Below are 14,836 nucleotides of genomic sequence, written 5' to 3' on the forward strand. Positions count from 1 at the left end.
CTCGGAGTTAGAGCTTGCGTGCAGTTTCTATTCATATTGTTATTTCTGCAACAGCCGTATTCGTCGAAATTACACGAAAAAACAAAAACATATATATATATATAATTTTGCTAGTAGTTGACCGGCTAACCAGGTTAAGAGTGAAGGTCGGATATTTCTTGCTAAAGTCCGAAGCCGGACTTAAACGTTCAAGGGGTATGTTACATGGTGCTGCGGTGCCAGGCATTGGTCCTGTACGTATTGTAAATCGGCAGCGTGTGTGTTAATGAACTATACGACACTGTTCCTACTGACCGGCACCCACGCCTCTCCCCTGGCGCTTCCTTCTTGCCTGTCGCTAAGGAAAGCTGTCATTGGTCACGTGGCCGTGTTTCACTCAATGGAGAAGCCTGTGTCTGCTGATAGTAATGCTGATATCCTGAGTCAAGCTGCCGGCTATTAGGGTAGAGGCTGAGCCCATCCAGCAGTGAGATCCCCGGGTGAGACAGACGGACGGACGGACGGGCAGGGGGAGGCTGCAGCTTCTGCACTGAACAAGCAGTCAAAAAATGGAATCGTGTCTTGATTAAATAAGCAGAGTCCTTTGCTGCATCCTTTGTAGTTGGATGCTGGGGCTGACAGTAGACCTCCGTCATACCATAACTAATTGGTGGAGAGGGGACAATAATCTTATTCCTCTCTCACCCTGCATTGCACACAGTAGTTTATACTGACATCTGCTTTCCAGTGCTTTAAACACAAGCCTTTCTAACTATAGCAATCTCTGGTTAAAGTGTTTGTCACTGATAATCAATAAAAGGCACGAGGAAGCAGGATATAGTGGTGATGAGAGTCTTATATAGGGGTGATGGGAGTTTTGTCAAAGTTTATGTCAATGATTGGACCAAACTAGAAGAAGCTTCCAGTGCCCCGGAGGTCTCTCCTTCATATAAAGGACGCAGAACTTCCTAATGTTATCTGTAGCCATGAGCATTACAAGTGACTTTTAATTCAGACTTTACCACCCTTGCAATGTTTCGATAAGAAATGAGTGCTGAAGTCTACATTTCATACCAAAAAGAGGAAAAAATATTTGACGCTACGCCCTCTGTGAGTGAAGGGATACGTTGTGATGACATCATGTAGACAATCTCTGTCCAGGAGCTTCTCTGCCCATCCATACTTCCTCCTATCATTTATCCGGGAGAAATCATAACATATACTGATGAGTTAACACTGATTGTGGAAGGATAGAAGAAAACATACTGATCTATTACTTAAATTGTACACAGTTACCCAGAAACCCATCGTAAGCAATGCTTGTACATTAAATTTGCTCACTAGAGTGTCTTGCACTCAGTGGGTCCACCTGTTGCGCAAGTACGTAGTTATGGATGTATCATATGTATGACAATATATGTAGTGAATATCCTGGAAGAAAACATAGGGTTTATATATAATTTGCGGAAATTCATGTTATTTAATCCAGAGAATGATATATTCGTGAAGATCCATGTTATAAATTTACGGGAAATGTAGAAACATATCAGTGTATTCCGTTCTCCATATGTTGTATGTAATTATACGTTCACACATTATTTCTTTTGTTTTTGTTTACAGGCCGTAGATGATCGTACAGAATGCCTCCTCTGAAAGACGCCCAGTTAGGAGCTTTCACATTCTTTGCCTCCGCTTTGCCACATGATGTCTGTGGAAGCAATGGCCTTCCCCTCACGCCTAACTCTATCAAAATTCTAGGACGGTTTCAAATCCTGAAGACCATCATCCATCCTAGGCTATGCCAGTATGTGGATATCTCCCGTGGTAAACATGGTAGGTGATTCTCTTTGATAGCCACCATGGCTGCATAGTTCTGAATAATTCCACAGTTGGGATTATTTCAACACCTGATTGTAAACATTAAAATGTCATCCACATCACTCTAAAGAGAGAGAGCTCTTCCAGGAACTTTCTAGGTATGACCAAGTGAATGTAACCATGGGTAGGAAATGAGAAAGTGACATTGTGTCTTTGTGCGCATGTGTCAGATGTGTTCATATTGGCACAAGTGTATTTACTCTTTGCTTAATGCATACGGGAATGCACATTAATCTGTAGCCGAACTTCAAGATACTCGTCTTTAGAAGAGTTTGTAGGAGAGTCCTGATTTTAACTCCCTCACTTCAGTATTCGTTGAAGGGCCAACACTGACAAATTTCTCTAGAGAGAAGGGCTGAGCTGACCCTGTCCAATGCAAAATTCAGCGGGTGAGGGGAATTTGAAGAGATCTCACTGAAGTAATTTTACATTATACATGGCCAGCCAAGCTCTTTCTGCAGCAGACACTCGCTGGGTATGGAACCTAGTAAATCCAACGTTTAGTGATATATATATATATATATATTTAGTATATTTAACTGAACTCTCATATGAAAAAAATTACCAAAACTCAGTTACAAAAGAAGCTCCATTTAAAAACTACAACTTTACATGCTTGTTTGCTAAAAGGAAATAATAGCTGACCTATAGTTATAGTCCAGGTCTATTTCTCTATTGATACTATGATGTTTGCTGGTCACTTTTAAGATGTTTATATCTAATATCCTAGATTGATTCAGGTCATGTATTCATCCATAGGAGCATAAGCATAGGTATAACCATAATCAAGTCACTATAAGTACTAGGCTTCGTAAAAGACTAGATTTGTACAAATCTCCAAAAACAAGGCCAGACCCCAATGAACAGACGTAAACAAAGCTAAAAAGCTGCACATTTTCATCCGCGGGCTCTTTACTCCCACTATCTCACAATCTCTAGGGAGTTTCTCCTTACCTTCTGTGCCGACACTTCCACTTTCTTGCCTCACAGCTTCCATGTCTCTTAGCTGCGCTTCTGTGTCTTGAATGTTCTTGTTCTTCTCTGCCCTCTCTTCTTTCTGCATCTCTGCGGACATAACTCCCCCCGGCAAACTTCTGCCAACCGGCGAAGATTCTGGTGACAGCCTCTCTCCTGATGGGAGGGTGGGATTGGAGTTGATGCAGATGAAGAGAGAAAAGAGTAGATGGAAGAGAGGAGAAAGGAGAACAAGAAGGTGCAGAGAAAGAAGATGCAAAACGCGGAAGTGGTTGGCAAGGAAAGTAGGAAGACATTCAGAGAGCATGAGAGAGAGTAAATATGGATGTCGGACAAAGACAAAAAATATGGGTGTGGGGGTGTTCAAGATATTAAAATGAGCCGTGATGTTTGGTCCAAAACGATTGGGCAGGAAATGGAATTTGTTGTCTGAAAACGAATGTGTTAGAAACCAAATAAAAAATTAGTCTAAGTCTTTTTAACCCATTTGCACATGCATAATAAGTACAGTTATAGGAACACCCGGTGCATTGAATTTCTGCAAACCAGGCAGGTTTCTGTTGAACCTGTAGTGAGGCTTTTTTTACTTTTTTTTAGATTTACTTTGTTGCGGGCAACCTCAACAAAGAAGAATGTATATTAAAGAAGTTTGTGTTGAGAATGTGAATTAGCATGTGTTGAACATGTCCTTACCATTATCTTCCATATATTTGTTCAGTACTAGTGGGTACGGTTTGGGGCCACACACACCTTGGACCACGATCTAACTTCCTTGCCTCTCGTTTTTATATCCTTGGAAAGCAAGGCACATTTCTGAGGAACAGAACAATCATGCAGTCCAATGACTTTCTAATTGTATTTCCAGCTGCACAAAGCTTCATCACCTTCAGAACACTGTGCGCAGGTTTAATGTACACTGACAATAGTCTTTATTACTGGCTCGGTACTCCTATTGTTCTACTTCCATCCTATTTTCATTTCCAACCGCTCTCCACATCGGAAACCTCACCTTGGATTACCATGGGCTGAGGACCATAAGGCCTTGTCATGAATCGATTTTCCTTCTGGTTCAGCTCAAGCTAGGCATTTTGTTGTGCAGAAATGGTAATTAGAAACTACTTTAATCTATTTTTCTTTCTGTGACTCACCACTGATCCGGCATCATAGGTTTTCGTGATGAATGACAAGTTACAGAGGGCAGCTGATGTCTCACTTATGTAGTATCTCTTTAATAGCCCATGGACCTTTTAAACAGTACGGTTTAGCTCTGCGATAATTATCTGATACACAACGTTTGTTAGAAATTTTCAGAACAGTCTGTAAATATGAAGACACGTTTCAATCTGTTGTCCTGGGTTTCTGAGAGGATTGTCCCTGTGGAGACATCCCTCTTTTTATTGTGGAAAATATACCATTCTCCATTAATTGCATAAGCAAATATTTTAAATTCTGAATTATATTTGCAGTAGGCTTCTTTTTTATGAGTATCTTGTTTTCATACTTACTTGTAGTCAGTCTCTGATTCTCTAGTTTACCTATTAATTTTACCCTTTTGAAAGTTAGATGTTTGATAATAAGACACTGAAATAGTTAAAGAATGCTCCTGCGCTGAGGATGTCGTTCAGGGCTTTTGGAGTTGCATCTTGATAGGATCAGCCTAGAAACACTTGCTCTCTTATTGTACAGTGTGGTCTCTACCTTTAATAGCTTAGACTTATGAGCTGTTTAAAAGTAATAATAGGGATAGAGGAGTGTTTCCATATCCCAGCTATAAATACCATTTACTTGAGATGCACAATAACGGCATTTTTCATAATCCAATTTGATCTTCAACTCCAAAAATAAGTCTTAAAAGAGAGGCCATTACAGATGCTCTCTGCATTCAAAAAGACAAGATGTGTATCATAGCAGCCAGGCCTTGTTTTGCAAACTCCTGGCTACCCCACCAATCTAGTAAGAAGCCCCGGCTTTTATGTCCTATTATTTTAAACGGGGGAGAGTGTAAGTTAGTTCTGGGCTTTATGAGTTGTATTAAATCATTATGTTGCACAACGGTGTGGAGTTATGAATGATTCTGTAGGTTGTACCTGTGGCCAAATCAAAGTAAAGTCTCCCTGAATGCTACAGATCCTAGGTCTGGAGTAGTCAACCTCAAGTCTGCAACTGGTTTTGTGTTATGTCAGAATCAAGGATCCAGAGGTACATCCACAATCTTATACACAATAACTCAAACAATGATGCATCCTCTGTACTGAATTCAGGATCTTTGGATTGCTCCGATCTGCTATCATCCAAGAACCACCTTAGACATAGGTAGAAGGCCAGAAGAGATGTTGTTCTCTTCGTCTTCCACAAGCTAGAATGGTTTTATTTATGGCAGCACCACGTTTAACTTTTCAGTCATATAAGAAAAATTTGGATTCTGTGGATTTTTCTTGCTGTTTGAAGTCATCTGGCTCTTGGGCAGTGATGACTTTATTTTGAGTATTTTCAACTGACCCTCCAGACACAGATTCGACCTTAGCTTAGTACAGTGTCGAAAAAGGAACGGGATACTGCATTCTTTTATGCATAACTCACTATGTTTCAGTGTCCTGGGGAGAACAGGTGGAAATGTGCCCATAAGTGCAGACGTCTATAAATCTCCAATGTATTCCGCAAGGCTGTAAAATGAGATTAATTGTACTGCACACATTTAAGCACATTGGGAGGGGGAAGAAGAGGAACACTCAGTGTGAGCCATGGGGTTTGGTTGGATCTTATAATCTAATTATCTGGAGCGAGCTCTTGGGATGGTTTGGTGTAAAAGTGTACACTTTTGAACGTATAGTAAAAATGGATGTATTATATGATGGCAGCACGATGACTATATTGCTTTGTGTAAGTAGATTAGAATGTTGTTAACAATACGTTTGTGTGAATAGATTACGATATGTGAACAACACTAGAGTTGGGCGACCATGAGCTGATACCAGACTATGGTGCTGGCTTCTAGAATCATCAGAGAGTTGGTTTAGGACAGAGTTACAGATCCAAGTCAGTTGTTGCCTTTTAGCACAGCGCCCCTAATCATTGCACACCGTTTCCAGACTTAGGCCAATAAAAAGATAATCTAAACCATGTGGCTAACGTGGGAAGAGGAACAAAATAGAAGTTTTACTGGGATCTTGCCTATTTCAAATGCCATATTTGAAGCAAATATAATAGCTGCTATATAGCATGCCTGTAGTACAATATGTTTTTGTTTTATTTTATATTCCATCCTTTTAAGGGGTTTCACATTGTACATTCTGTTATTGATATGTTTTCTACATGTTGATACCCCTGATTTCCTGTGGTTGGTTTGTTATAAATTGATGTTTGCCGAAACAGACATTTTATCTTCTACATGAAAGCTGCAGAATGAATTATTTGCTGTTCTAAAGTGGCATAATTCTCCCTGACTAATGATCCAAGCCAATGTTGAAATTAAATAAACACGCGGCTGCCAAAATGGATCGTTTTTTCCATTGATGCTTAATCTCTTTTTTTATTATTTTTCTTATCCTTTGCACATTTTGTTTACAGCAGTGTGCTTTATGTTAACATATCGCCTGTGAGTTTGGGAAGAAGGTAGTCCAGAAAGACAATATGATCTGGCCCCTGGCTCCACAAAACTGGTCTCTGTAATAGGATATAAGCTGTGTGTGGTAGGTTTGCTTTAGTGTGAAATCTGGTTTGTGTTTGAAGGAATTTGGTAATATAAGAACAGATCTGTATAAAACATAATGTAATCTCTACCTGATAGCTTTACAATCCACTCACTTATACTTGACCTTGATACGTTCACAGTCACCAGGGCATCACCGCTCTTGGCTACACTACATGCTATGTGGTTCCCTGTTATTATCTGAAAATCTACTATTTTGTCTGCAGCTGGCATTTTCTTATTGCAGTAACCCTGTTTCCCGAAAGCTACTGAAAATAAAGGATAAACACAACCAAAAAATGTAAATGCTGAAATGGAAGACAAAAATGCATAGGCAAGTCCTGGTGACTCGTAGAACTGATATCCTGTCGAAAGTAACACATAGAAATTTATAGCTCGTAAAAATGTTTTCTTTTTATTTATTTTGGAACACAAAAAATATATATGGTAAGAAATTCCTCATATCTTATATGGCAAGAGGGATCTCTTAAACTATAATGTGTCTGGATCATTTATGTAGCCTTATCAAGCTAAAGTCAGATCATTGCCCAGCGATGCTGTGAGTTTCTTCTCACCAGGGACGAATCCCATGGAATTCCTCTCGTAAAAACATTTAATTGAACCTCGTATTGGCCAATTCTCAGAAGCATTTTTGAGTTGGTGAGTCCTAACATTCACAAAGGACTTAACACAACCCTTTATAGTTGAAATTATATATATATATATATATATATATATAATCATGAAGCTGCAACTTCCAAAATTTTGGTGGAGGTGCCAAAGATTCAGTGCTATTTGATATAAATTGCTGTTGACATATCCCTCACTGACTCCTAAAAAGTACAAGCTAGCTCATAAAAATATCTGTCTGGTTCCTAAATCCTCCGTAATGTTCTCCAACTGTGCTTATAAAAATATAAAGTACAGAGACAAAGTAAGTGACCTAGAATGGCATGTTATATTCAAATCATGGTAATTACACTTAGAAGGAATCCATTGTGTTTATTTAGAATGTGTAATTCGGTAGAGATAGACCATTTCAAGTTGCTATTAATGATGAAGAATTTTTAGTCTAAAGTGCGTCACCTGTAGATCATCACTTGGGACATACCCGACTAGGTATTCCACATCTGAAACACACGACATGTTGTACATTTTCTCCAGGACGGGGGTCAGCAAATTTGCTGTCAGAACAGGAAGAAAATATTGGATGAATATTAGTAGGATATTATTGTTATATAACGTGACTTTAAGCAGTAAGTTATTTGTGACCTCATTGATTTATTAAAACAAATCTGTTTTCCAGAGAGGTTGGTGGTGGTAGCGGAACACTACGAAAAAAGTCTGGAGGATTTGTTACGGGACAGGAAGCCTGTGAGGTAAAACATTGATTCTGGATTCTTTTTATGTGAAAAACAAATGAGACCTGTTGTGTGCGGAACCTAAATATTCACTCAACCTTTCATTTCTAAAAAGCTTTCCTGGTATTCTGAATGTAAGACATCAGTTATTTGTCGGTAAAGAACAACTATAAACCTGTGTGTTAAAAAAAACCCCAACTTTTAGAGACCTTGTTTTTCCAAGGCCTTTACGAATCATTACGGTTATCGTGAAAAGTAGAACCGGCGTTCAACAATATCTTCTCTCCTAGAACTACACAGAGCACTTCATATTGTAGCATCCTAGTGTGTGTAACAAATTTCTCAGTGTGTATTTTATATTGTTGGGCTTCTTTTGCGATTAGTCCACTAAAAGGTGAACCAGATATTACTTTGATAGTTGAATTTTTTTTTTTTTTTAAATATGTGTTCTAATGCTTACTGTGGGACCCGAACAAGAAGGGCTGTATATTTGCGGACAATATCCGTATAATGTACTAAGGGTTCCTTGCTTGCTATTGTAATCTGGAAGAACCCTTACACATGCAAACTGTGGGAAAGGGACAGGACTTCCTTAAGGGTCTGTGTGTTATGTCAAACTTGCCTCAGCTTTAAAGCTAACCTCTCGAACATTATTATAATACATTTTTGTTCAACGACAACGTCTCGAACAAGACTGCCTAATAAAATGTGTTGCTGACAAAGTGTGATCTTAGAATGTTGAAAAAGACACAGAACACGTCTTCTCTAGAAAAAACTGTCTGGGCTGTAATCTGGCAGAATGATTCCGAGCTTCATGTTATTTCAGTTGTACAATGTTTTGTCCGTTGTCAGTAGGGCATCTGCTTTATATATCTGTTAATTCTAGGAGCTGTCAGTAACCTAAAGAACTAAAAAGTGTTGCGCACCTGTATCACGCTTCAGTGTAAAACCAGCAGCGACTGTCTGCCTGGCCAAGATGTAGATTCCAGGTTGCACATGGCCAGAAAGTATGTTGGATATTTTTAAAGGGTATTGCAGGTTTTATATGTTCAGACAGTTTTGATTTATGTTTTGTAGAGAACTTTTAATAGCTGTATGTCGTATTTGAATCTTGTGGATTTGATCAATCTGTATACTCAGGGAGCCACTAAACTACAAAAAGTTTTTTGTTTTCCCAATTTAAAATATACATTTTTGTTGATGATTGAACCCTTTAAGATGTTTTTCTTCGTTTGCCTATAACAGAACATATCAGCTGGAGATTAGCTTTGCATAACACATTATTAAGTTTGTGAAGCTGGTAGTATTTTCAACAAGATAACACAGTTTTCTTATAGTAATTTACTTGCATTTATCTGTAGAAACGTAAATAGTGGGTCTCCTTTAAACTTGTGATGCCATCAGACTTTCAGCCTTGGGTGGTGCAATCACGGTTGCTTTTAAAGGTTCTTGAGTAGAAGTCATGTTTTGACGACGCCATTTTTCTACTCAACTTTTTTTGAATATTTGCATCTCTTTACACCGTAATATAGCCTATGTGTGGATTTAAGGTCCTGTTATACTACGCATTAGAAGTCTCCAGATACTTGGCATGAATAGCTAGAATGTCTGCCTAGCCTTGCTGTTGGCATAACTCGGCCATGATTGATTTTACATCTCTCTAGTAATGGAAGTTAGTCACCTCTTCTGTATCCCACCCATGACCACGTGATCTCTGCTAACACTTCTAAATATGTAAGCCTTCATCTTAATGTACATGGCATGGACCGTGTGGGCTTAATTTATTTCTCCTGGCCGGATTTAGTGTTGTGTTATCATTGCTATGCTGTCTGATTTTCCGAAATCATTTTCTTTTAGGATGAGTCACATGAGATTTTATTAGGTATGAGACAAAATATTCCCACCCAGCACTTTAACCAGTACAATGTATTATTCTGCATTGTGGGCTTGTTCCCATGGAAACCATGGAGTAGAAATGGTCTATATTGCTAATAGCCCTTCTTTTTTCTCTAATTCATATTCCTTCTTATTCATATTCCTGTTTTGTTAAAGAACAAAAAAAAGCCTAGACCTTCGGTAGAACAATGACCAGTGGGATGTGTATGCAATATTTGTTCCACACATCAGAACAGGTGATTTATATTAAAACTCCATGTACTGGAAAACCCACAGCGTTAGCTTGCTTTTTATTTAGCGATCCAAAGAAGAATATTATTGTTTACTGGATATAATCCGCTCAGTACCTTTAGCCAGAGTATCAAAACATGTAGCGTTTTCTAAAGATCAATTAGCCTGTTAAACTTAAACCTTGATTAGCGAACACAACATGCCATTGGAACACAGGAGTGAGGGTTCCTGATAGAGCCTCTGTACACCTATGACGATATTCTGTTAAGAATCAGCTGCTTCCAGCTACAATAGTTGTTTACGATATTAACAATGTCTACACTTTTTTATGATCTATATCATATTTTTTTTTCTTTGGTGTACTCACTTTTGTTGCCAAGGTTTAGACATTAATGGCTGTGTGTTGAGTTATTTTGATGGGAAAACCAAATTTACAATGTTATACAGGCCGTACACTCACCACTTTACATTGTAGCAGAATTTCATTTCTTTAGTGTTGTCACATGAAAAGATATAATAAAATATTTACAAAAATGTGAGGGGGTGTACTCACTTTTGTGAGGTATTATGTATGTGTGTATATATATATATATATATATATATATATACCGTATTGGCTCGAATATAGGCCGCACTTTTTTCCCCCACTTTAAGTTTTTAAAGTGGGGGTGCGGCCTATATTCGGGCTCTAGCGCCCGACGCCCGGGACATGCAGTCGGGCATGCAGCGGGGTTAAGATACAGATCCCCCGCAGCGGTGCAGGGGACCTGTATCTTACTGTCTGATACGCTCAGACAGCCTCCCCTGCCAGCACTTCCCACGGGGGGGGGTGCCGGCACGGGAGGTTATCTAAGCGTTTTACCTCTGCCCACCCCCGACTTACCGGAGCAGACTCCCGGGTGTCTTGCGGGGCCGGCGGGAGACATTTACGCAATACGCGCATGCAACTTCCGGTACCGGAAGTTGCATACGCGTATTGCGTAGATGTCCCTCGCCGGCCCCGCAAGACACCCGGGAGTCTGCTCCGGTAAGTCGAGGAGGGGGGGGCAGAGGAGGACAGCGGCAGCGGCAGCGTATCGCGGGGAGGGAGGACAGCGGCAGCGTATAGCGGGGAGGGAGGACAGCGGCAGCGTATCGCGGGGAGGGAGGACAGCGGCAGTGGATCTCGGGGAGGGAGGACAGCGGCAGCGGATCTCGGGGAGGGAGGACAGCGGCAGCGTATCGCGGGGAGGGAGGACAGCGGCAGCGTATCTCGGGGAGGGAGGACAGTGGCAGCATATCTCGGGGGGGGGGACAGAGTGGCAGCATGTTTTTTTTGGTGCTTTTTTAAAGAAAAAAAACTTTTTCTTTAAAAAAGCACCAAACTTTTAGGGGGCGGCCTATATACGGGGGCGGCCTATATCCGAGCCAATACGGTATATATATATATATATATATATTAATATTATATATTATTTATACACAGTATATGCAACAAAATAGAATACACTGATGCAGAAATGTGCCTAAGACATACACACAGTTGTGTGAAAAAGAAAGTACAAAGCTCTAAATTCTATGATTTTACGGGACAGGGTATAATAATAATCATCTGTTCTTTAGCAGGTCTAAAAATTAGGTAAATCCAACATCAGATGAACAACAACACATGAAATATTACACCGTGTCATGATTTATTCAGCAAAAATAAACCCAAAATGGAGAAGCCATGTGTTGAAAACTAAGTACACCCTTACTGCTTCCATAAGAATTAAGATGCTAAGTAGCAGACAGTTGCTGCTTATCAAATTCCCTTGATTAATTAATCATCAGCAAGTTTGACTACCTAAATAGTTTGCTGGAGCATTCAGGGTGTGTTAGCACACTGAGCTATTCAGTAGGGCTCATTCTACTGCCGGTATTTGTCTATGACATCCCTACGTGCTTTTTATACACCTTTGTGTGACTGAAGCTCAGCGGGTCTCAGCCTCATTGTTGGGTTAGACACAAACCTCATTATTTCCTCCGTCACCACTTATATTTTGTATTTATCCCTGTTAACTGCTCTGTTCATAGCGAAATGAACTCAGATGTGTTTTGGTTAAAGCACCTTTTACACGTGGATATATTTAATAACACAATTGTAACCATAGTCACAGTAGCAAGGACATGCACACTCTGTATCCATCTTGCTTTTAAGGAAAAAATGTATGTAATAAGTTTTGTAACGTATCCAGAAATAAGTTTAATATGAAGCATTTTGGATGTCATTTTTTGAGTAACCTTCTAGTATTCAAAGAGGTTAAATCTTGGCACCGAAACCTCTGTAATATTGTGTGGTATTTTCCGATAAAGAGCAAAGTGTTTTGACATATTTAACATATTACCGTGCGGGTCTCTATTACTGGCACTCCAGTGAAATAAACATTAATCTAAGCAAATACAATGCACATGTGTTCAAAATTGACTCTGTAAAGATTATCCAGAACCCATTAGTGATGGATCTTTCGTGGAGGCCACCTGTGTCCCATGAAATTGGACAGGCCCACGGTTGGCTGCATACCAGCATCACCTGGATGATTTTAAACCAGAAAAGCCAGCATGTTTAGTACTTTTAATGCAACTATGTATGAAGCGCTTGGTGGTCCATAACCCTCCGTGAAACGCATAAGTGGAAATTCCCTGGCTGTTGCTGTTCTGATTGCAGCACTGGAGCAGCTTGTATGAAATTAAAGAGGCATTAGGTAAAGGTTTTCATTTTATTCATGTATTTATTTCCTATATATTGGAAACTTATGGAACACCTACCTAACTCAAATACCCCAAGGGCTGATCACCGGAATGGGTACTATATCTGGGTATATATATATATATATATATATATATATATATATATATATATATACTGCACTAGTCATATATATCCAGATGTACTCCCTTTTACGGTGATCAGCCTTCCCGTAAACATATTACAGTCCCAGTAGTTCTATTGATTAATAATAGTGACCATTATCCATTCAATCATAATTTTCATTCATTTCCTCCCTGTTTCACTATTACGATTACCTTCTGAGTTCTGTTATGGTATTTCACTTTGTCGTAAACTGCCTCATATAGCTGCATAAGGGCAGGGAAATTAAATGGTACCTACTTATAGATCAATGGATCCTTCATTAAGAATAAAGTATCAGATAACAAAAGCCAAAGCAGAAGATGAGACCGGAAACACAGACTTTTGCATATAATGCAACTGTATGTTCAGAAGAACTAATGTCTGGCAAACTGAAGGGCAGATATTTTAAATGAGAAGCAACTAATTGGTTGGGAAATCTAATTTTCTAGTTACGTTGAGTTAGTTCTAAGTGACAAGTAGATTTTGCTGAATTAACCCAAGAGAAAATTAAGTCTTTTGTCAATAGAATCTGAAGAAGACACCGCTGTGGTCCCAAAAGCTTAGGTAATGTTACATCTTTCTCTGTGTTGACCTAGTAAAAGGTATCCGCTTCAGCTAGAGACCCCATTTAGTTATCTATGTACCTTAGCAAATCTAACCAAAAGGGGTTTGGGGGTAATTATTTCTGAGGATTTAAAGGTAGGCAGACAATGCAGTACAGCAGCAGGTAATGCTAGCAGAATGCTTGGTTGTATAGGGAGAGTTGTAAAGGTATATATAAATGAAATACAGCGCTCGTAAAAGAAGGTAGAAAGGAAGGGGGGCTTCAAACCAAATACTCTAGGTGGTCTCCCTTTAAAACACCCAGAATTGAAGAATAGAAAAAAAATTAGGGTAGGTGAGCTGTTTACAGCGAGAGGCATTGGCAGTAGGAAGAGGGAAGAGCTCATGCCGCTGTACAGATCACTGGTGAGACCTCACTTGGAGTATTGTGTATAGTACTGGAGACCGGATCTCCAGAAGGATATAGATACGTTGGAGAAAGTTCAGAAAAGGCTACTAAAATGGTTCATGGATTACAGGATGAACCTTACCAGGAAAGGTTAAAGCATTTTAGCATATAGAGCCTGGAAGAAAGACTTGACAGGAGGATATGATAGAAACATTTAAATTCCTTTTTATGCGTTTTTACCATATGCTTTTTCAATCATGATTCCCATTTTTTAATTTTTAGCATAGAAAAATGTAATGTAGTCTAACCAACTAAGCCTCACATAACATATTCAATATGATGGTAAAATAAATCCCCATAAATGCCAAACCAAATAAAGTGGTCCAAAAACCATGAAAATATATTTAAAATATATAAATAGATGCTAGCCTCTGGTCACAATGAAGAAAAGTCTTTATAAGAAAAGTCCCAAGTACGTTGTACCATTCCCAGTAGAAATATAAAATATAAACCCTTTTTGGCAAACTACCCCCAAGAAATCTCACCTTTTTGCCCAGTTTCAAATACTAATGAGTGTTGTGTTATATTTGTGAATATGATTTCAAACAGAAGCCTTACTCGTCCGGAGAAACAACCATATATGATTAAACAGAACAACAGGAGTCATAATCAAACATATCATAGAAATGGCAAACAAGCTCCCATGGTTATAATGGGACAAGCAAAAGTGTGTCAACTGACAAGGCCATATGGATGAACTTAATGTACATGTTATTATGCATATTAGTATGCATTTTGTTTTTCTTATACATCCTAAAACTTATTTAGTTTGAGATGCCCGTCGTCACAATCCCAGCAGCAGCATTTCTTCTGGAACGTTGGGATAATCAATGAAATCAAGGATAAAGGATAAATAGCATTCCTGATGCTCGTTTGTTTTCAAGAAGGTGAATAAGAAATATCTAATACCCAACGTTAGCATTGTATTCTTCTCTGGTTATTAT

General features: G+C 39.1%; 1 protein-coding gene across 1 annotated transcript in view; it reads left to right on the top strand.

The window, feature by feature from the left end:
• The first annotated feature begins 365 nt into the window (after positions 1 to 365).
• TBCK (TBC1 domain containing kinase) overlaps positions 366 to 14,836 on the top strand; it is a 131,779-nt gene continuing 117,308 nt past the window's right edge. The window contains exons 1-3 of the mRNA XM_053461521.1: positions 366 to 479; positions 1,600 to 1,812; positions 7,827 to 7,899. Coding sequence (XP_053317496.1) covers positions 1,620 to 1,812; positions 7,827 to 7,899 — 266 coding nt within the window. The 5' untranslated portion in view covers positions 366 to 479; positions 1,600 to 1,619. The remainder of the gene's footprint in view (positions 480 to 1,599; positions 1,813 to 7,826; positions 7,900 to 14,836) is intronic.

The sequence above is a fragment of the Spea bombifrons genome, chromosome 1 (genome assembly GCF_027358695.1).
Source record: "Spea bombifrons isolate aSpeBom1 chromosome 1, aSpeBom1.2.pri, whole genome shotgun sequence".
NCBI lineage: Eukaryota > Metazoa > Chordata > Amphibia > Anura > Pelobatidae > Spea > Spea bombifrons.